The 23,091-nt window shown below is 39.5% G+C and overlaps 1 protein-coding gene across 14 annotated transcripts in view; it reads left to right on the top strand.

Moving 5' to 3' along the window:
- The window catches only part of ADCK1 (aarF domain containing kinase 1), a 296,483-nt gene that overhangs the window by 15,589 nt on the left and 257,803 nt on the right, over nucleotides 1-23,091 (top strand). For 13 of the 14 annotated variants that reach the window (XM_033952756.1, XM_033952759.1, XM_033952768.1 and 10 more), the window contains one exon: nucleotides 520-603. The exons of the other annotated variant lie outside the window; for it this stretch is intronic. In XM_033952756.1, the coding sequence (XP_033808647.1) occupies nucleotides 520-603 (84 nt within the window). The remainder of the gene's footprint in view (nucleotides 1-519; nucleotides 604-23,091) is intronic. 14 annotated transcript variants of the gene reach the window in all.

Raw genomic sequence — 23,091 nt, 5'->3', positions numbered from 1 at the left:
TATGACGTAGATGGGATAAGTCACTATGATACCAATGAAACACCTGAGTAAGCACACATTATAATATTCAAATAACATAGATACCATGCTCATGCTGTTTGTACAGTATAATGAAACATCATAATAGGGAGCTGAAGGGGCAAATATAGTTTTATTCATTGGGATTTAATTGAGATATATATACAGTACAAGATACAACAGCCAAGCTTAGCTGTGACCAGCGGAGTAGCGAGGGTGGGAGATGTCCAGGACAGTGGCGCCCCACGCCCTCCTCTCTGCCCCCTGCTCCTTGCTCTCCCTCCCCCGCTGCATGCGTACCTTACCTTTCCTTCCCCTCCTGTACTTCTCTAGTTCTTCGCTGGCACAAGAAGTATCTCCAACCTGCTGCCCACTCCGGCCTTGGCTCTCCCTTTGACATCATTTCCTGGTCCCAATTTAATATCTGAATTCATTGTTAACAAATGTATGGTCTCATTTTCCCAGGAAGCTCTCATGGGAATCCCATCTTTTCCTCCTCAGACTGCTGCTATCAGTTATGACTACATCACCTCTCTTAGGAGTGTCCCATATGGAACGCAGGAGTATGATGACCTCAAATCACAGGTTAGTATCCCAGTTCTTCTTGTGGTCTCACCCAACCTGTGCATTTATTAATATCTACTGTATGCCATGGCTGTTGCTTAGGCATCTACTTCCTAGGTCCCCTGCATAGCCTACCAAACACACCCAGCTAAATAAGCACCTGCATTTCTACTGGGACTGTCTATCAGCTATATTACAGATTGGAGACACATTGGACCCCATAGCTGTATCCTGATTTTTGGGCACAATAGTTATCTTCTGATCTAAAATAAGTGAAGAGCACATTTCTAAAACTCACTCAGTCCATCAGCAGCTGTTCTGATAAAAACAGGTAGCGGCTTTTGGATTGACCCAGTTTTCAATAGAGTTATTCAACACAGAGTCATTAAAATACAAAAAGGCAATACAATATTTCAATAATGAAAAATACATTATGAAACTATGTGATGGTCATCAGTCAAGTAAGAGTAACACAGGAGAATCAAATCCACAAGCACAATGTAGGCACGAAGGAGTAGAAAAGGTTTTTTTTCACAAAGGATTGGAAAAGTATTCACCAGTCTTTTGTTTGGACTTTTCCACTCCTTCGTGCCTACGTCATCAGTCAAGTAATACATTTTTTGAACAAATAGGTCTTAACCAGTTTTCTAAAGATGCAATAAGATGCAGATTATTGAATGATAAGGGACCTTAGAGAGACTGACAAACATATTTTTTGTGCTTTGCAAGTTGGTAAGTTTAGGACTTAAAGCAGCTTTGAAGAAGTGGACTTAGGGCCTGATTCTGTATAGAGCACCAACAAAATTCATGTTGACTAGAATAGCTCTTAGCAGAATTCTACAAGGTTCGTGTATCTTATATAGAATCATGCAAAGTGCCAGTGCACATCATAATTTATATAATCAAAACACCTGAATAATTGTGAGAGAATATGTCATGTGAATAGGCTGTTTCGAGAATAGTCCAACTTAGACCACCTCTTTATCCCTCTCTCATATAATATTAGTCACTCAGACCCTCAGAAATGCCACCATGATACTCAAGTATTTTTCATAGTATCTGGCTTTATGCATTCGATCCTCACCGGGTCTCTTAAAGAAGTTCTTTTATATAAATTTTTTTTTAGTTGGATATAGTTATATCATTCCGATTTTTAGATATTATAAATAATTTAATACTTAAGTGGTCAAATTCTCATGGATTAATAGGCTGACATGTTTCACCCAGAGGGTTTCTTCAAGGCTACTATCCCTTTGTGGAGCTAATCACCCGCAGAACGACCACGAGCCTATTAATCCCTGAGAATTTGACCACTTAAGTATTAAATTATTTATAATATCTAAAAATCTGAATGATATAACTATATCTAACCAAAAAAAATTTATATAAAAGAACTTCTTTAAGAGACCCGGTGAGGATCGAATGCATAAAGCCAGATACTATGAAAAATACTTGAGTATCATGGTGGCATTTCTGAGGGTCTGAGTGACTAATATTATATGAGAGGGGGATAAAGAGGTGGTCTGAGTTGGACTATTCTCGAAACACATGTTTAGGCCATGAAAAACCAGGCCTAAATACCTGTACCTAACTTATTCACACACCGGATGTATTCTATAACAGTGCACCTAACTATTAGGAATGCCTTTGACCTGCCTATGCTCCTCCCCTGGCCAAGCTCCCTTTTCAGATTCATTCACTAGAACTAGCCCATACCTCTTATAGCATTGTGCTAACTTCCAAGTGCCAATTAACACCAATTATGAGGTGTTCATTGCCAATTATCGGTGCCTAGTACGCTTGTTAATTAAGTTGTGCGCACAAATTGGCTGTGTATACTAATTTGTATGCATGGTGTCTTATACAGAATTTGGGGGTTAGTGAGTTTGGCACAAGAATAAGCTACAATAAATGAATCTTGCCTCGATGAATGAAATTAATTGTATAAATCAAAACTGATCAAAAATGGACTGAATGAGTTTTGGAACATGCTCTTCATTTCTATTGAGGTTCAAGCCCAAAGAATCAGAGAGTGTAGTCTTCTGGTAGACCCTCCCATTCACTCTGTTCTGTACAAAATTCAGACCTTTAAGGCATGAGACACCAATGTACCAGGTCTGTTCAAACAGTTCCAGGATTAATTTTATAAAAATGTTTTAAACAGTCTTACAACTTATTCCATTGGGTCCCCTTCAAAGTACTCCACTTCCCTACTTATACACTTTTCTCAATGTTGATTCCACTTCTAGAAACATTCTGCGTCAAATTTTGCTGGTCTTTGGTGGTGTCGAATCACTTTCTTTTTAGTGTGAATTTAAGTTTAGGAAACAAGAAGAAGTCAGCAGGAGCCAAGACAGGATAGTAAGGTGGCTGGGGAAGAAATGTCCTAGCATTTTTTTGCTCAAAATTCATGAATTTTGACAGCAGCATGAGTGGGCGCATTGGCGTGATGCAAGAACCACGATGGCTTCCTCTAAAGTTCAGGTTGCTTCCTCCTGATTTTCTCACAGAGTCGTATCAGCACTTTCAGATAGTAATTTTGGTTGACAGTTTGTCCTTGTGGCAGAAATTCATAGTTAACAACACCGCAACTGTAAAAAACAAACAAAAAAACAAAACAAAAAACTGTTAACATCACTTTGACATTTGATTTTGTTTCTCCATTGAGATGATGAGCTTTGGTTTCCACGTCATAATCATAGACCCATGTCTCATCACCAATTGTCACTTTATCAAGAAATGTTTCATCTTCATTTGCCTGCTCAAGAAGATTCTGAACGATCATGATGCGGTTGTTCTTCTGATAGTCGGCCATCAACCATGGAATAAACTTTGCTGCAACTCAAGACATTCCCAACTTCTCTGTTAGAATGTTGTGGCATGAACCAATGGAGATATTGCATTCCTCTGCCAATTCTCTAACAGTTAATTGCCGATTAGTGCATACAAGATCCCTCACTTGATCAACATGGTCATCATCAGTTGACGTTGATGGTCTTCCAGTTTGCGAATTGTTTTCCACTGATTCACAACCACTTTTGAAGTGTAAATACCATTCAAACCGCCTTCTGTGACTTGTGACCTGTTCCCCATAAGCCACTTTCAACATTTCATACGTTTCTATAGTGGTCTTACCCAGTTTAAAACAGAACTTCACGCTGTAGTGCTGCTCATTGAGGTCACACATGATGAAAAATAGCTGCTCACAAAAACACACTTTCACAAAAATTGCTATAGCTCCGAGATGAAAACAGATATCAACAAACGGGGGTTACTCGTAAGGTTTCAAGCTACTCAACGCTGCCTAACGCATCTTAAAATAACTTCCTATTGTTGCACAATTCAAACTGTCCTGAAACTTTTTAAACAGACCTCGTATGAACCTGTCTATGACGAACATCACCAAAGCTCTTTTTATCACAGCTGTCCATCTCAGTTGGGACCTGAGGTATATGAAAAGCAATTCTTTAAGACACACCTAAAGTTTGTAGCACAGTGGCATTTCTAAGTGGGATTGATGCTGTTAAGGGGCTCATATGCGTGTAAGTCCTTGGTGCCATTCTAAAAAATTAGTGTTCAATTTATATAGCGTGTAACCAAAAGTGGGCTGTACCTGTGAGCAGAGCATGTGTGTGTCGCCATGCCACACACTCAGTTTATAGAATACTTCATGGTCACGAAGATGTGGCAGCCATTGACCTCTGTTTCAGCATGGCAAAGCCACCTCGCAGAATTGGTGCCTTAATTGAGTTGCCACTTTACACAATTGCCCTTGTACTTTTTAAAGTTTGATTTTAGTTGGTGTTCAATTTCAGAAAAAAGCCTGCTTTTCCTTTACATCAAGCTCATCTTGGAGAATTTCCCTGTGTGTTTATGCCAGCTCTTTTCTGGCATTCTTAGTAATTGGCAACATTAAATCAAGCATTTGAGTTGATTTCTCACCTCCAGCAGTCCATTTTTGTGCTGTGATATTCATTGGAGGTCAGGCAATGCTACAACCAGTCAACCCCTGTCCTTTCCAGCTTTTCCAATGTCCTAATTATATCTCATAGCTTGTCACTCATAATTACTTTGACCTGTTCAGATTTAAAGAGTATACAGTCATTAAGCCCTCTCAGAGGCAACGTTAGGAATATCAACATATGAATTCCTATCAAGTAAAGAGCTGTTCAGAGAAAAGGAGCCATTTAAAGCAGTGAAGCGACATCAATAGAACAAATGAAGAAAGGATGCAAAAAGAGAATAAGACAAAAGTGCACAAACAGGTCCCTCGTGACCATGGAGCCAAAGGATTTAGCGATAAACTCAGTCCAAAGCATTTCTGCACTGGCAATCAGAGCATGGCTCCTTTTCCCCCTTCTGGAAATGCCAGTGGCTGAAGAGTTATGTGTGGAAAAGATCTTGAGATGCCGTGTGAATGAAAGGTGCTGGATATTATCTGTATTGCACCTTGAGAAGTTCAATGACTATCCATCCCAAACCGTGATGGGCTATCAGCTCTGAGTGGCAGTGTCCTCCTGGTCCTAGAGCTCTGCATTAGGAATTATCAGGAAAGGAATGGAAAACAAAGATGAAAATGTTATAATGCCCTTATATTGCTCTATGGTATGGCCACACTTTGAATACTGTGTGCAGTTCTGGTCACCGTATCTCAAAAAAGATATAGTGGAATTAGAAAAGGTACAGAGAAGGGCAACAAAAATGATAAAAAGGATGGGACAACTTCCCTATGAGGAAAGGCTAAAGAAGCTAGGGCTCTTCAGCTTGGAGTAGAGATGGCTCGGGTGTGATATGATAGAGGTCTATAAAATATTGAGTGGAGTGGAAAGGGTAGATGCAAATCGCTTGTTCACTCTTTCCAAAAATACTAGGACTAGGGGACATGCGATGAAGCTACTAAATAGTAGATTTAAAACAAACCAAAGAAAATATTTCTTCACACAATGTGTAATTAAACTCTGGAATTCGTTGCCAGAGAATGTGGTGAAATCAGTTAGCTTAGCAGGGTTTAAAAAAGGTGTGAATAATATCCTAGAAGAGAAGTCCATAGACCATCATCTCACTGCATTCTGGAGACACACTGCAGCTTGAGTTCTCAAGCAAAGTTCTAGGCATCATTATTGACTCTTCTCTTTCCTTCAATGACCATCTCAACTCCTTGGTAAAGTCATGCTTTTTTAGCCTCCACATGCTGAGGAAAGTGAGATCCTGCTTCCATCAACAACATTTTGCCGTCCTTGTACAATCTATCATCCTCTCCAGACTAGACTACTGTAACTCCATCTATTTAAGTCTAACCAAAAAAAGTCTCCAAAGACTTCAGCGAATTCAGAACACTGCGGCCAAGCTGATCTTCGCAAAAAGCAAATTTGATCATGTTTCCCCACTTCTGTCCAAACTTCACTGGCTTCCAGTAATTACCAGGGTTCATTTTAAATGCGCCTGCCTAGCTTTTAAGATTCTACACGGCATCCTCCCTCCCCTAATTCCACTAACTTGGAACTCCTTGAGTCCCGATACCACCAGGTCCACCCAAAAATTTAATATCCTTCCCTTTGCTAAAAGGTATCCTCTATGCGGGAAGATTAGGGAAATCTTTCTTCTTCAGAATCACAGGGCTTTGGAATAACCTTTCTTCCCCACTATGGAATCTGGGCTCCTTCCGAAGGCATCTAAAAACTAGGCTATTCACAAAAATATAAGGCTCTCTTCCCCCCCTCTATGCTCTCTTCCAACCCCATTATGCTGTTCCTTCTTTATATTAAGCTTTTGTAAACCGTGCCGAGCTCTATAATTATGGAGAGGATGTGGTATATAAACTTAAAGTTTAGTTTAGTTTGGCTTGGGGAAATCCACTTCTCATTCCTAGGATAAGCAGCATAAAATCTGTTTAACTACTAAGTTGGGATCTAACTAGTGTCGCCACAGGGGCTGTGGGCTGCACGGAGATGCCCTTAGTGCGCGGCTAAACAACTGAAAACATGGCGCTACTCAATATGGAGACAAGCCCTACAGGTATAGTATTAGAATGGCACAGTTTTAAATCCAGGCAAAGAAAACAAAATACTGCTTCAATAGTCTTGCAGTCTCAGTAAGCTGTGCTTTATTCCATCACAGAAAAAGGTAATGAAGACTTTCAATAAGGCAAAAGCATAAAAGTTTACACTGTCCTTCTGGTTCAAGGTAGGCACAAAACAAAAGCAAAACAAGAAAACTAGTTCAATGGAGGTAGGCCTCTCCTAGGCCTGTATTTTTCAAACACAAATATAAACTAGCCCTGGTTTTCTCCTTGTCCAGGCAAGCAGTCTTTTCCAATAACTCGGTTTATGCACTTGGCTCTGTTGTAAAATACCAGGAGCATCCAGGAGAATTGTCAAGTTTGCTTTGTTCAGTGGCTGCAAACAGCTTTCATAATTCCCACCCATGTGATAGCAGCAAACTTCTCCCCACCTTACAATCCTCAGCTTCCTGGAAAATCTCAAAATAAAAACCCCCCCCAAATACCTCCAGCAATCCAGCAGTGCAAACAGTTCAGTCATTAAGCTCAATAAAGTACCCTTTCCCCACAAAGGGTAATCAGTGCTGAGGTTCAGGTGTTTCTCTCTTTGCACAGGCCAATCACAGGATTTCCAATGAAGCCCAAATAAATGCTCTTCACAACAGTCTCAAATAATTCATATGCAAAAAGACAGAAAAACAAAAGTTCCCTTTAAAGCTCTCAGCAAACAAAACAAAGTCTTTATGCAGGCATTAGCATAGTAAGTTATCACATCAACTCACTTCCATGGCATCTGGGTCTAACACTACCTAATCAGTAACCTCCATGGCTTCTTTCCCAGGGCATGGAGAAGCTTTTTCAATTTCCATCCATTCCAGGTCATTACCTTGGCCTAAGCTGGCTTCTCCCCCTGCAGGGTGAGGTTCCTTTCTCTTCCCTGCCCTCTCCGTTTGTGTAGGGAAAACTGCCTGCTTTTCAGTGTGAAAGCCCCGTCCAAACCTGTGTGCACCTGATCTAGCATGGAGCTCTCTTGGGCTCCCCTTGTGGTCCTCCTGAACACTGCAAAGTTTCCTAAAAACAGTGCCTTGCTTAAATTTCCTGTTTGATGGTTTACAGTACACTGTTTTACCACTGAGAGGGTTTCCATTTCCTCTTAACTAAAGTCATTCTGGCAGAGCACATTTTCAGACAGGGTTTGTTCAGGATAGTCAGCTAACTCAGAAGGGAAATGTGAGCTAGGTTTTTGGTAGGTGTTTTTACCCCTAGCCCTGCCCTTTCTTAGTGTTCTTAACGTGGACCAAAAGAGGCATAGAGCCTGACTGGTTGGCATACTAGATACTTGGGACCTGGGTTGGCCACTGTTGGAAACAGGATACTGGGCTGTCCCAGTTTGGCAATTCTTATGTTCTTATGTGTATGTATTTACATTTATGTATGTATGTACATACGTACTCTGCGTTTAAAAATAACAGGGCTTCTTTTATTTTCTGCAAGAAATAAATGGTTGGGTGTACAATAACATTTGGCTCACTAATAGGCCTGCATAGAACAAATAAGTAGCATGATACATATTTTTTGCAAATCGAGACACATTTATGATATTATTATTTATAGTTGGTCAACATACAAGATAAGCACATAATAAAATGTTTGTGACAAACAAAATGTTAGCGTGAAAAGATTTCTTAAAATGTTTCCTGAAAAACAATGGTTGCTTGGTGAACTGAACAAACTTATTCACAAATTCCATATTATCAGCAATTTCAAATGCTTCCCTGGTAGTGTTGATCCTGAAGCACCTGCACCTCTGATGTCATTGACCAAGCTCATGTTTATCCTTTTCTTTTGTGGATGCACTCTTTTGAAATACCTTTATTAAGTAGATTTTTTTATGTTTCAATTTTTTTAATAGAAAAAGATCAAAAAACAACATCTCAGTAATGTGTAATTTCAACAGTCAACTCCCCTAGAATCCTGCTATTTTCAAACCCTCGCCTCCCATACCTTCCCAACATTTTATAGAGTATTAAGTTCTGTGAGGATTCACACAGTATTTATGTGGTATGTTGAAATGCATAAAATATAAGAACAATTCCCCATTGACTAAATGACGAAAATTACATTAAAAGTGAAATAATAAACAATCTGCGCATCTTGAGATACTGGCAATAATCCCACCCCCCACCCCCATTACTATAGGGACAATATATCTGTTGCCTAAATAAGCCTCTGGACCTAAAATCCAATATTGTGTTCTTCCACCCTCCCACCCTAACCTGGCACAGATGTAGAATCACTAACCACTGTACAAAAGACATCAGACATGTTCACTTGCTCTGAACTACAAGCCATTCTCTGAGTAGTGTATTTGTTTTAATGTTCTTAACCTGTTTGAAATGAGGTTTAAGTATGCAATATATATATATATTTCATGTGCTTTGTTTAAGTGATATATTAGTAAACATATTTTGAGTTTAATATCAACCTGGAATCCTCTAAAACCCCAAAATAAGAGTCCAGTTCACCTGTAAACGGATGCCTAACTGCTGCATAAGTCACGTCCACCTAGCGCCCAGCTCACGCTCAAAAATAGACCTGGTTTTGCAACGCCTACATTTTAGACATTAGGTAGACGCGTTCGGGCACTGAGCAGCATATGATTCTGTAAATGGATGTCCACCTCCCACGTCATGCCTACACCACGTCCACACCAATTTTTTAGGCGCAGCTTTTTCTGGTAGACGTCCACGAAATTGTGGACGTCTATTTGTAAAATCGTGTCCAGCCGTTAGATGTCTAAGTTCCAATTAATACTTGATAAAGTCCTTAATTGAGCTTATCCCCCCCACTTCCCTGTGCAGCAGCAACATTCCTCCCCTCACTTCCCTGTGCAGCAGCAGCATTTCCCTTCCCCACACTTCCCTGTGCAGCAGCAGCATTTCCCCTCCCTACACTTCCCTATTCAGCAGCATTTACTCCTCCCTTCCCTGTGCAGCAGCAGCAGCATTTCCCTTCCCCCAACTTCTCTGTGCAGCAGCAGCATTTCCCTTCCCCCCACTTCCCTGTGCAGCAGCATTCCCTCCCCCTACACTTCCCTATGCAGCAGCATCATTTCCCCCCCCCACTTCCCTGTGCAGCAGCAACATCCTCCCCCCCCACTTCCCTGTGCAGCAGCAGCAGCATCATTTCCCTTCCCCACACTTCCCTGTGCAGCAGCAGCATTCCCCCCCACACACTTCCCTATTCAGCAGCATTTCCCCTCACCCTTCCCTGTGCAGCAGGGTAGCAGCATTTCTCTTTGTCGTTTCTGGCCGGCTCCCTTTCCGAAGTTATTTTTGAGCTCATAGCCGCCGCCGCAGCTCTTCTCCCAATCCGAGCCTGCGTTGGAAGCCTTCTCTCTGACGTGACATCAGAGAGGCTTCCGACATAGGTTCAGCTCATGAGAGGAGCCACTGCGGCGGCTTTGAACTCAAAAATAACTTTGGCAAGGGACTGAAGAATAACTTCAGTAAGGGAGCCGGCCAGACCGCAGGCCGCAGAATAGTACCTAGGGGGCCTGTGTTAGACGGAGTGAGGGCAGGAGTTGCCACCGTGGTCGCCGCCTCCGTGCGTTCGTGCTTAAGGTGCCTCCACATGTGCAGTAGAAGGGGCCAGCGTTGCCGAGGGAGGGCGATGGGGAAACCACCGCTGGCTCCTTCTACAGCGCATGTGTGGCACGGAAGCACAGATCACAGACACAGGGATCATGAAGATTGAAGTGCGCATGCGCGCTAAGGGTTTTATTATAGCAGATTTTGGGTGTTTGTGAGAAGCAGGATTTTGTTTTTATTTGTATTTTAGATGATGATCAAATTTTAGTTCCCATGACAGCTAAAAGTGATGTACAGATGAACATCAAGGGAGTGTTAAAACTGATGGATAAATGGTTCAGAAAACAAGAATGAAAATTGAATTTAGGAAATTCTGAACTTTGATCTCATTTTCCTCCATATGTTGTAATCCAGGTGGGAGGTGTTCAGGTAGCTCTTAAGATATCTGTGTGGAGCTTTAGGGCCAGGGATGGATCTGGTGATATAATGGACTGATCATATGGACCCACATATCACCACAACACCACTACGCATTAACAATCTTAACTACCCTATTCAACCTACAATGAAGGTTCTGGGGGTAATACTGGATCAAGGTCTAACTATGAAAGACCATGTGGACTCCCTAGTCAGAAAGGGGTTTTTTACTCTCTGGAAACTTAGGTCCATTAGAGCATACTTCGACGCTTCAGCATTCAGAATTCTGGTACAATCCCTAATACTAAGTCACCTTGATTATTGCAACATTACCCATCTGGCAATCACCCGGAAGCAAATGCAGAGACTACAACTGATACAAAATGCAGCAGTCAGGTTGATCTTCAGACTGAAGAAGTCCGATCATATAACCCCTTCCTACCGACTCCTGCACTGGCTGCCAATGGAGGCACGTACGAAGTTCAAACTGGGATGTCTCTGCTTCAAGGTATTATCCGGTCTAGCCCCTAAATATATAACAGACCTCTTCTCATTCCCAACCAACAGACATGAGAGAAGAGCACACCAGAAATTCGTTTCCCCACCAGCCATAGGATGCAAATATAAGAGACACCATCAACAACTTCTATCAAGCAGCCTTATGGGGCAAAGACTTGGAAAAACTAATTACACACACAAACAATTATGGTGAATTTAGGAAACACCTAAAAACATACCTGTTCTCGAAATACCTAGGTGACGAATCAGGACAACAGCCCCCATCGCAATCCCTCCCCAAATTAGATCTTGTAAACTGTTAACCTCTAATCTCTAACTATGAATGTTCCTTTCAATTTATGGAATTTTTCTAATTCATTGTAAACCGCATGGAACTTCACGGTCCTGCAGTATATAAACTGTTGTTATTATTTTCATTGTTGCTACTATCAGATATTCACTGCTACACTCTGTAATTCGATGTCTGTGCAGTTTCTCTTCATTGTAAACCGCCTAGAAGTCGCAAGATTGTTGGCGGTATATAAGAATAAAGTTATTATTATTATTATTATTATATTAGCAGGTCATTTGGATTGTAGTATATGATTACACAGTTTCAAACTCATTTGGGACTTGAGGACTTAATTGCATTTAATCTTCCTTGTTGAGCTATTTTAATGCTACTCGTGTCTGTGCAGACCAATCAGAGTGTTCGGAAACACTGCAGTCCAGTCACTGGGTTGAAAAAGATGGGAGAGTTTTTTGTTCTTTTTTTTCTGCTTCTGCTGAAGCAATTGCATTGATTGCTAGTGAATTCAGGGTCCAGTATAAGATATTGCTATTGATTATTTTAAAATTAATTTTTGAAATATACGGTAAATTTCAAAATAGATGAACCAAAAATAGCTGCTTTACATTCAGAGTCTTACACAAGACAACTAAACACATAAATTAATCTAGAAAAATCGCAACAAGCCCACATCATAAGGAAAAGTGTATAGAAAATAAAGCATATGTAAAGGCAATCCAAGAGGGGGGCAATCAACTCCTTCCCCACCCACTACTAGCCCATTTCAAGCAATATCTCAGCAGTCTTCAGGAAATGATATAATATTATATCTTCTTCCTTGCAAAGAGAGCCTGAAAGGCAAAATTATTTCCTTGGAAGCTATTGGATACTGGCAGAGCATCCTTTAAAAAAAGGTGGCTCCTAAAACATGGATGTGGAGCTTCAAGGAAAGAAAATGGTTTTCACATAATTAAGTGCAATATCCCACATCCAGGAAAACCTGCACCTGTTGACCACAATACAGAGATTTTTTTTTGTTTTCTTTAAACTTAAAATAAGATCTCAATAACAATATCTTGTCCTTATCAATGGAAAAAGTGGTTAAAAGGGTCATACAAGTAGCAATTACATCCTGAGAATTTCTAAGGAAGCAACTTAAACATCAGAATTTCCAGGCAAATCCAAAATATCAAAACTACGGCACCTCATTCTTATCCCCTTGCAAGCATTCCTTGGACTAAAGAGACATTTAGAAATAAGTATATCTTCAAGTTGGGGGTATTTTTACATGTATTTATCTGGTGCTATCTTCTTCCTGTACCACGTGGCTCTGGTAAAGTGTGAGCTGTGGGGTGTCGAGTCTTTGAGAATAATATAAGTTTTTGAGCATGGCATAGCTCACATTTTGAGAAAGCCACACAATGCATGAAAAAATTGATAGGACTGAGAGGTGAACAGAAGAGGAAGCAACTGAAGAGCTGGAGAAAATTTGTGGGGAAGATGAGGAAGCAAAGACATTTCAGGGGGTGGAAAGGAGGGGAAGGAGAGATGAGCTGGAGGAGATTAGAGATACCAGGATGTGTTGGGGAAGATATGCTGGGGTGATAAGGGGATGTTTGTTGGAGACAGTAGCCTAGGGGAGAGTAAGTAAAGGGTTATATGACTGAAGGGTAAAATGAAACTGTGAAAGACAGGGCACATGGAGACATGCATGGAGAGATTTGCTGAGGAAAGCTTTAAGAGGGAAGCACATGGGGAGTGAAGGGCCCTAGGATCTTGTAGCGCACACTGGGCTGGAATATCTTGATATTGATTTCATCTAAAAAGATGGTGTAATTGTCTTTCTTTCCTATTTCTGGTATTTTTTTTCTTATGAAAAATGCTCTGATGCATATACCAAATATGACGCTACAGAAAGGCAGAAAAGGTCATAAGAACATAAGCAATGCATCTGCCGGGTCAGACCTGAGGTCCATCGTGCCCAGCAGTCCGCTCACGCGGTGGCCCAACAGGTCCAGGACCTGTGCAGTAATCCTCTATCTATACCCCTCTATCCCCTTTTCCAACAGGAAATTGTCCAATCCTTTCTTAAACCCCAGTACCGTACTCTGCCCTATTACTATAATAATAATAATAATAACTTTATTCTTATATACCGCCACAATCTTTCGACTTCTAGGCGGTTCACAATGAAGAAAAACTGTACAGACAGCGAATTACAAAGTATTGAAATGAACATCGTATGATGATACAAGGAAAATTTCAGGGTCGGAATATTACATGGTTTTATAATGAGTAACTTTATACAATCGGCAATAATTTATTACATGGTTTTATAATGAGTAACTTTGTACAATCAGTAATAATTGAGAACATAAGTAGGAGAGGAGAAAGTAGATTGCGCGGTCAATGAGTTGCAAGGTGAAAGACTTAAAAGATGATAGTGATGGCTTAAGAGTGTTGGTGAGGAACTATTTTAATTTCTTGGTACGTTAGCGGAGGACGGTCACCAATGAGCATGCTGGTAGGTAAGTTAAAGATTACGTCCTCTGGAAGCGCATTCCAGGTGTCCACCACCCGCTGAGTAAAGAAAAACTTCCTAGCATTTGTTTTGAATCTATTCCCTTCCAATTTTTCCGAATGCCCTCTTGTTCTTTTATGTTTTGAAAATTTGAAGAATCTATCTCTCTCTACCTTCTCTATGCCCTTCATGATCTTGTAGGTCTCTATCATGTCTCCTCTGAGTCTCCGCTTTTCCAGGGAGAAGAGCTCCAGCCTCTCCAATCTTTCAGTGTATGAAAGGTTTTCCATGCCCTTAATCATTCGTGTCGCTCTCCTCTGGACCCTCTTAAGTATTGCCATATCCTTCTTAAGGTACGGTGACCAATACTGAACACAGTACTCCAGGTGCGGGCGCACCATTGCCCGGTACAACGGCAGGATGACTTCTTTTGTTCTGGTCGTAATACCATTTTTAATAATACCCAACATTCTGTTTGCCTTCTTCGCGGCTGCTGCGCATTGCGCCGTTGACTTCATTGTTGTATCCACCAGTACACCCAAATCTCTTTCAAGGTTACTTCCCTCTAATATTAATCCCCCCATTTGGTAGCTGAACATCGGGTTCTTTCTTCCTATATGCATGACCTTGCATTTCCCTACATTGAATTTCATCTGCCATTTATTTGCCCACTCCTCCAGTTTGTTTAGGTCCCTTTGTAGGTCCTCACACTCTTCCGTAGTTCTAACCCTTCTACAGAGTTTAGTGTCGTCCGCAAATTTTATAACTTCACATTTCGTCCCCATTTCCAGATCATTAATAAATACATTGAACAGCAGTGGTCCAAGTACAGACCCCTGCGGAACTCCGCTCGTGACTTTCCTCCAGCCCGAGTAGTGACCCTTCACTCCAACCCTCTGTCTCCTGCCTGCCAACCAGTGTTTGACCCATCTGTGTACGTCCCCTTCCACCCCGTGGTTCCACAGCTTCATATGTAGCCGCTCATGGGGTACCTTGTCAAAGGCCTTTTGGAAGTCAAGGTCAATGGGTCAAGGTCAATGGGTCAAGGTCAATGGGTTCCCAGAGAGCACTCAAAAGTGATCACTCAAAAGCAACGCTAAATAATATGCTAGGTGAAACGGGTCATCCTCAGTGTGGGGCATCCGTGAACGGAGGAAAAACCTCCAGCACAGAAAACAACCAGGCAGGAGCAAAGAACCCCTACTCGCACACCATCATCGAATGCCTCACGTGTGCATAAATCATACAATGAAAGTGACAGTGAAAAATAAGTAAACAATCCTTAAATAGTCATTAAATAGTCATTAAATCGTTGCACAAGTGAAAACACTCAGAGAACTCTCTGAGCACCCCCCAGCCAACTCCCAAGGTGAAATAAAGTTAGAACTTAGCTTGAAGGACGAGGCTGCTACCTCTTAAAACGAAGGCATGGTGAAACAGGAAACCAAGCAATCACCGTAAATGGGGAACCCTTGAAAAAAATAGAAGTAGTCACACATAACATTCAACAAGCCGACTGGGAGGAGTCTTACGGCACCTTCCGAAAAGAAATTAAGACAGTATTATATGATAAATTCATCTCTTAATTCAATGTTTTATTCCCAACATAATAATTTTACTGCATTAACTTAAATGTTTATTGTCTTTTTAGTTAATATGCTGTATTCTTACTATTAATATTTTTATTTCGCTGATTGTCCAGTTTTTCTCTTTTGTGTAAACCGCCTAGAATTCTTTTGATTGAGGCGGTATAGAAAAATAAAGTTATGTTATGTTAATGGGAGAACTGTTGCTCCCAGGCCAGTCTAAGTGTACCTGTGGAGCCCTTAGGAGCTCAGGGTCCATTCCCCTGGGAGCTGGTTCACCTGCTGATTCATCAGTGGCTTGAGTGCACGCTGAGTAGCCCCTGAGTGAGAACCCCCTGGGTATCAGGAAGCTGGCTGTGTAGTTTCTCCCCCATCATGCTGTGTGGACTTCGGGGCTGTAAGTTCATGGTAGGAATCTGTCCGACTGGTAGCTAAAAGATCTCCATCAACGGTCAAGTTCCTGACAATCCCTGAGATAGAAACCTTTCCCTTCAGGCAGGCTGCTGCAGGACTGACATGCATCAGAAGTCACAATGAGTACTCCTATTATTCCCTATGAGAAACTTCAGGTGGGTATGAAAATTTTGTTTTTGAGAGTATCTGTGGAGGATTAAGTTATTCCCCCCCCCCTCCCTGATCCTAAAATTACTATTTTTTAGTTTTTGATTCGGTGCCAATGACCAAACATGGATCCCCCAGGCCATTCTAGCCCCAATCCATGCATATTTTGCGCAGACTTGCTGGATCAGGAGAGGTCGTGTTCCACATGCTGTAGGGTACGAGAGGAAAGGGTAGGAGCTTCTGGCTCAGCCCTTATTCAGTCCTCTTAAGGCCTTGGAAACCCTAAAAATCCACAAGGTTCGGTCTAAGGGGAAGAAATTCTGTTCAGAAATCCCTCCTGTGTATATGTTACAGAATAAAAGATTACAGTAGATTCTGAGCATGGGGCATTGACGCCATTTGTGAAAGCTTCAGGTTTGAAAATAATTCTACATGCAAAATGACACCAGCGCAAGGTTTTAAAATTATAACCAGGATTTATTGAATTATTGGTTCTATTTTCCCATTATTAGATCAAAAGAATAGCATAATTGCTTACGTTGCGCTCATGGGAGATCATCATCGTGGCCAAAGACTGGCCTTCTCACAATGGTCTCGTTTTTCTATCTCATTACAGTCTATTATATAACTTTTGGTTTAGTGACATCATCAAGTTTGACGACCAATAACATTTCTATGGGTGGTCTCAAAGTTTAAACAAAGAAACATTCCTTCATGTTTAAAAGTTAGTCAAAGTTTCAGATGATTTCTGAATTAACATTAACATTCAAAAGAATTCACAGTTATTAACATGGTAAATTCTCAGTCCTTCCATGCTGACAAGTTCTGAGCCTTAAAGGAAAAAAAACTCCTAAGCTGACAGATTCAAATTGCACAGCCTTACACAGAAATCTTACTCAGGAGAAAAAGGGGGGGTTAAATCCCCCTCTCCTCTTCCTGAAGCATGGGCTTCCAATGCCCCCCCTTCTCCCTATTCTTGAGACTGACTCTAATCACTTCCAGATGTTATGCTTAAGATTTTTTCTTAATGTTTCTGCTTATAAACATAAACCATTTATATTTCCACAATCATATCATCACATATTACATCCATGGGCCCCAAACATTCATAATTTCATTCATATTTTGGCCATTCATACTTCATACATTTTATATCTCAGTTCTAATATGCTTTTTCTAACTAGCCTGAGCACATCTGTTTTCAATTAGAACCACGAGGCTAAAGGCGGGAAGCTGAACAAAGAACAGAAACTATTCACTGGCACAAGATGCTGACCTAAGACAGGACAGTTATAGTACACACAAAGAACCTAAAATGGATTCCATGTAATCCTGATTTCCACCATGATTTGGCTCAACAGCAAAGTACATACACAGATATTATTATGCTTTCCCTTATATTAATCCTTAGTATATTTTTCACTGGCCTTAGCTACATTATATTTAAATGTTTTATTCACCTGTTTTTCGTACGCTTCTATTTGGGCGTGGTCCTTAACTAACACAGATGTTTGTCTAACTAGAATTACCCAGAATCATACGAAAAACTACAAAAATACTGCACTATCATGCTTCTGACCTCCATTGCATCGTACCATAAACAACACGCTGGCCATGAGCCACGCGCCACGCGCCATGCGCCACGACTCAGTCCCCTCTTGGATATTACTGAATTTATGAAGTAATATTCATAATTGAGCTCGTGGTCTTATCTGTGGCGCTGAGGTTTACTTTGGGTACGGTTCTTCTTATGGATCAGTGTGTGTCTGTGCAAGTATATTCTTTTAAATGCCAATTAGATAGCAAAAGCCAGAAAAATGTACTACCTAGGCCTGCAACGGCAGGTGCCTAGAAGATCTTACCCAAAGCTTACTTGAATTCTCTAGTGAGAATGCAAGCAAATCCCATCCACTATTCTAGATAAAACCCATTCAAGTGTACATTTATGTAAGTTGCTGTCTAAACCATATCATATAGGAAACTTACCATTCCAATGATAGTTAGACAGTGTCTGTTCTAGGTGCAAGTACAGTCCTATAGCAGAGACGTCTGTTGTTTTATTCATAGAGGTATTCATGAAACTCCAGTACTTTTAAAGTTTAAAAGTCAGAAAATTTAGAGAAAGTATAGCTAAAGAAAAATAGAACCCTAGATTTCCCTAAGATAAAGTGAACCTCAGTATTACCTAATTTAATTAGTCCCTATGCTCAAAAGTGTTATGTTATAAAATCTTGGAATTAAATCAATAAAGTGTAAAATAATGCACAGTGTTAAGAAAACCCAAATATATGCTTAATATGGAAATGTACTCATGTGCAGATAATGCATGCACATCAGATATAAGTTTTCTTTTTCTGTGTGTGTTGCAGGAACTCATTTCTCAAATTTAAATTAAAATCATTAAAAGGACTGATGATATCAGCTGTTAAACCCAATTAAACAATATTGTGGCACTGTGTTACAGCTTAGAAGCTGCCACTTTGTATAGAAATACAGTCATATGAAATAAAATTTAAAATACAGGATAAACAAAATATTTTCTGAGAACAATGCATGAAAACAATGATAAAGAAAATACAGTTATTAATACAATATCAGAATAATTCTATGAAATTATGCAAAAGCATAATTAAAGTTCAGAAGCCTAATTCAAATGAAGTGATTTAAAGTAACGTGGTTTAAGATAAAGTCTGTTTTTTTCGTTCAAAATTTTTTATATGAGTTCAGAAATGTCTTTTGCAAATAGTTTTAGCAACTTGTAAGGTCGGAGTCTCTAAATTAATTTCAGTGAAATTTAAATCATGGCTTTAAAAAGTTCATGCTGCAACGTTTTCATAATTCAAGCTTGGCTTTTCTGTAACTATGGAACTGCTTTTCTTTACACCCGTACTGGTACAACTGGAAGGTAAGCACAGCTCATTAGTTGAAGACAAAGGAACACTGAAATTCCCGCCGAAAATTCAGCATCGGAATTTTTCTCTGTGTTCTCCACAGCTCTAGTGGTGGTATGTGGTACTGCTGATCAGTGTAAATCCTGGAAGGAAAGCACATGTTCATTAACAAAAGAACAAAGAAAAAAGAAACACATGGCACTTTATCCCGTTATCCCCTCTGCAAACTGTACTAATTCTTGTATTGCAGAGCCACATTCTCTGTGTTGAATTGTTGAAAAGATTCAAAGAAGGTTCTTAACTGAAACACAAAACATACAGATTAAATAGACTTTTTTCAGGGTCCTGTAGTACCAAAATATAGCCACAGGAAAATTTAAACATGCAGACACATTCTCTACATGGTAAAATTAGACTTTCTTTTTTTCTAACATCAGGGAATTATTCTCAATTCCATATTCTTTATTAGGTTCCTATCCTGAAGAGCTTACTTGTAAAAAGTAAGCAAAATTTCAATTCCGAATTCATCCACTTACATAAAAGTTTATTATAATTATTCTTTTAAGTTAACTAAGTTAGCAAGCCCTTTGTTTCACATTTATTTCGATTTTCAAAAAAATATAGGTACTTAACCTCTATTTTTCTTAATCTTTTTATTTTAAACTTCCCAATTTAATTTTAAAATGCATTTAAATTTAATTACTCCCTAATCATACATTTCGGACAATGCACAAGTTTAAAAATACTTTATAAACCATGCAGGGGCACAAAAATTCATATTCAAAATTAATTTGAACCCTGAGATAAAAATATAAAGGCAGGGATTTTATTTTTCCCTTATGCACACTTGCCTGCTTTTAAGCATGGTATCTGTTTTTTGGAATAAATCTTTTTCTTTTCCACAAAATTATCCTTTCACTGTTGAATACAATTCCCAAGTCCAGCAGAATTCTTTTCTCTTCTCTCATCTTCCCTATCGAACTTCTCCATATCAGATCCCTTACAATCAGGTCATAATTCATAGCACATCCTTCCTTAACACGTCTCACAAAACTTTCTTCCACATTCTTGTACGTTCGTTCTACAGACTATCTCCCTGCTTTGAAATCGCCAGACATTTAACTTTCTTTTCCTTTTCACTTAACCATCTCGTTTAAAAATCACTTTCCAATTACAGTTCTGTTCTTCCAACATTCTAATAACCTTTTTAAAATATAAAGGAACAAGGGAAAAATTCAAGCTACATAACGTCTTTTTTTTTTTTTTTCTAGAATGCATCTTGTACAGAGCCCTTAGGCTACAAACAGCTTCTGAAACTCTCCCAAAGTACCTCCATTGTTCCTAACACAGCAGGGATCACTTAGCTATGTAAACTCTGCTCTCCCAATACACTGCATTTTGAACTTAAATCAACATATTCAATTTCTCGACATCAAAACCACTTTGAATTAACTTCAAGTGCCTTACTAAACAATTACCCGGCTGATCGGAACTCCAACCTGCATGCATTTCCCTGTTAAAGTTTTATCGGAGAGAGACCACATTGAATCCTGATATTCACACATAGGATTCTCATGTCTTGTTAAACTACCAGTTCTCAATAAACCCTTTTAATATGCAAACAGATTTGCTCCGAGACTTCTCAAAAAAGAAGAATCAAATTCATTAACTGACTAAATACCTGTTGGAAAATCTGTAGCCCTGAGACAAAGGAACTCCATTGCTGCTATTCCCTCCCCCTCTTTCCTCACGTGATAGCTCTGTGGAAGGCATCGAGGAAGGAAAAAGGTGGGGGTGAAAATCCCCCATTTGCAGCCCGCTCTTTCAAACAAAGAACACTGAAGGGAACGGGAAGCCATTAACTTTATTTTTCTTTTTCCAGAGACAAGAGAAAAAGTTAGGGCAGAACAAAAAAGACAGAGAGAGACAGAACTGGAGTTTAGAAAGACAAAGCTGAGAAACACAATTTCTTTTTTTCTTTTCAAAGTAGTTACTTCAGATAGGCACTGAAAATGCACTGAGGGAGAAAAAGAAGGAGGGGGTGCCCTCAGCCCGTTTTTTCAAACAAAAAGACGGGACAGAGGGAAACTTTTCAAAGTCAGATTAAAACAGACAGTTTTCTTTTTCACAGAGAGAAAGAGTTAGTTCAGAGACAAAGCTTAGACACAGTAACTTCTGTTATCAGACAACTGGGCACTTCTTAATTAGTTTTTTCTTCTTTCAGACAGGCACTGCTCAGTTTAAAAGCCAGATGGAAAAATGCCAGCACTGCAAGGTTTTTTCTTTCTTTTCACAACATTCTTTCTGTGTTACTTTTATTTCTAATTTTTTCTTTTTCTTTTTCCATTAATATTTAATTTCCACTAACTTCATATAATTATGTACAGATATATACAAGCAGCATGCTCAAATAATTTTTTTTATTATTATTTTTAATTTTTTTTTATTAATTTTTTTTTTTAATAATTTTATTTCTTTAAACAGGCGTAATACTCAAAATTTTCCAGTTTTCCGGTCCCGTTTTATCTCTAATTTCCGCCATATTCCTGCGCAGCCAGTCAACCTGTGACTACCTTTTGTTACACAACCATGCGAAATCTCTAAAGTTCCTAGAGCTTCTATGAATAACCTATAAGCTTTTTCAAGGCGTCAAATTAGTTAGTTGTTAAAGGAAAGTTTTATAAACTATAAAGAGTTTTACCTCATGCAAAATTGTCATTTCTTTAATAAGGCATTAACTATTTTATCTGCGGCCCTCCAAGTACCTACAAATCCAAAATGTGGCCGTGCAAAGGGTTTGAGTTTGAGACCACTGGCATAAGGGAAGGCATTCAAAGACTTAAAGTTACACTTTTCTGCAGATTCGCAGTTAGTGGAATTCAGCAGCTACAGTATGGACTCCTATATATATTAACATAAACAAGATTATTCAGATAAGAACCTAATCTTTCATTACAACATAATGTACTTTATCCACTACCAATTGCATGGTTGTCTCAAATCTTAAACTTCTACCTGGTTTATATACAGACAATTGTCACTAAACACATTTACAAGGTTATGTGAAAGGTATAAAAAGCTACAAGAGTCAGATTCTGTTGGGAGGAAAAGCCTCAGACAAAGCCCTCCCACTGCCACAGCTGTGGCACAAGGTGTTCAGGCAGAGAACCTCATCGGCATAAAAACCTCCCAGAGGGCCAGATGGCTCTATGTTGTACAAAATATAGCAAAAAGTCAATAAATATATCGCCAGGTGGTCACACTTAAATAGGTAATTTGACTCAAAAATTTATATTTTGTCAATAGCTCGGTTGGAACACCAACGATGGCCAGCGTTTCACATAATGCTGCCTCAGGGTGTAACCTCCGATCGTGAGCTTTCAAAATGGGACACAGAGAAAGTATCTCCTTCCATATTGAAACAAATCATCACAATGAGGACCACAATTTTTTCTGTTAATGCTCCTTTTCTCTGGAACAGTATACCCAACTACTTGCGGGAAAATACAACACTGATTAAATTTAAGGTAATGTTAAAGACATTTCTTTTCCGCGATGCCTTTGTAACCTAAACTGTCCTTTTCAGGATGACTTAGTTTTAAGTAACATTTCCATTTTCATTTCCCCAAACTTTTGTTCTTCTCTTTAAGATGACACGCAAATTCGTGAAGCGTTCCATATTTTAAAAAATATTACTAGTGGTTAGTTCACCATTTCTGAGTTTTTGATTATATACAGACAACACCTGCTGTAGATATTTTAAACTAAATAAACTGAGAGTGTGTTGGGGTGAGCTGAGGAGTGGAGAAAAAGGAATATTGATGTTTATCAGGATATAATGTGTACCAAGCATACATTAAATCAAATTTTGCCATTATATCCATAATTGTAGCCCATACTCTGGGTTTCTTGTAGGGTGCCTTGGAACATCTGTCTAATTTGGGATCCAAAATTAAATTGAAATCGCCCCCAACTATATGATGAATCGAAGTGTCAAGGGCTAGGTGGTTAGCAATGTCAATGAAAAATTCTGGATTGTCAGCATTGGGAGTGTATAAATTCAGCAAAGATAGTTTTTGTTGGTTCAGTAAAAAATTAATTTTAACCCATCTACCTAGATGATCGTTAGTTACAGATAGTATTGAAAGATCAGGCATT

The sequence above is a fragment of the Geotrypetes seraphini genome, chromosome 7 (assembly GCF_902459505.1).
Source record: "Geotrypetes seraphini chromosome 7, aGeoSer1.1, whole genome shotgun sequence".
Classification (NCBI taxonomy): Eukaryota; Metazoa; Chordata; class Amphibia; order Gymnophiona; family Dermophiidae; genus Geotrypetes; species Geotrypetes seraphini.
Note: the sequence above shows the minus strand (reverse complement) of the source record. Positions and strands in the feature narration are given on the sequence as shown.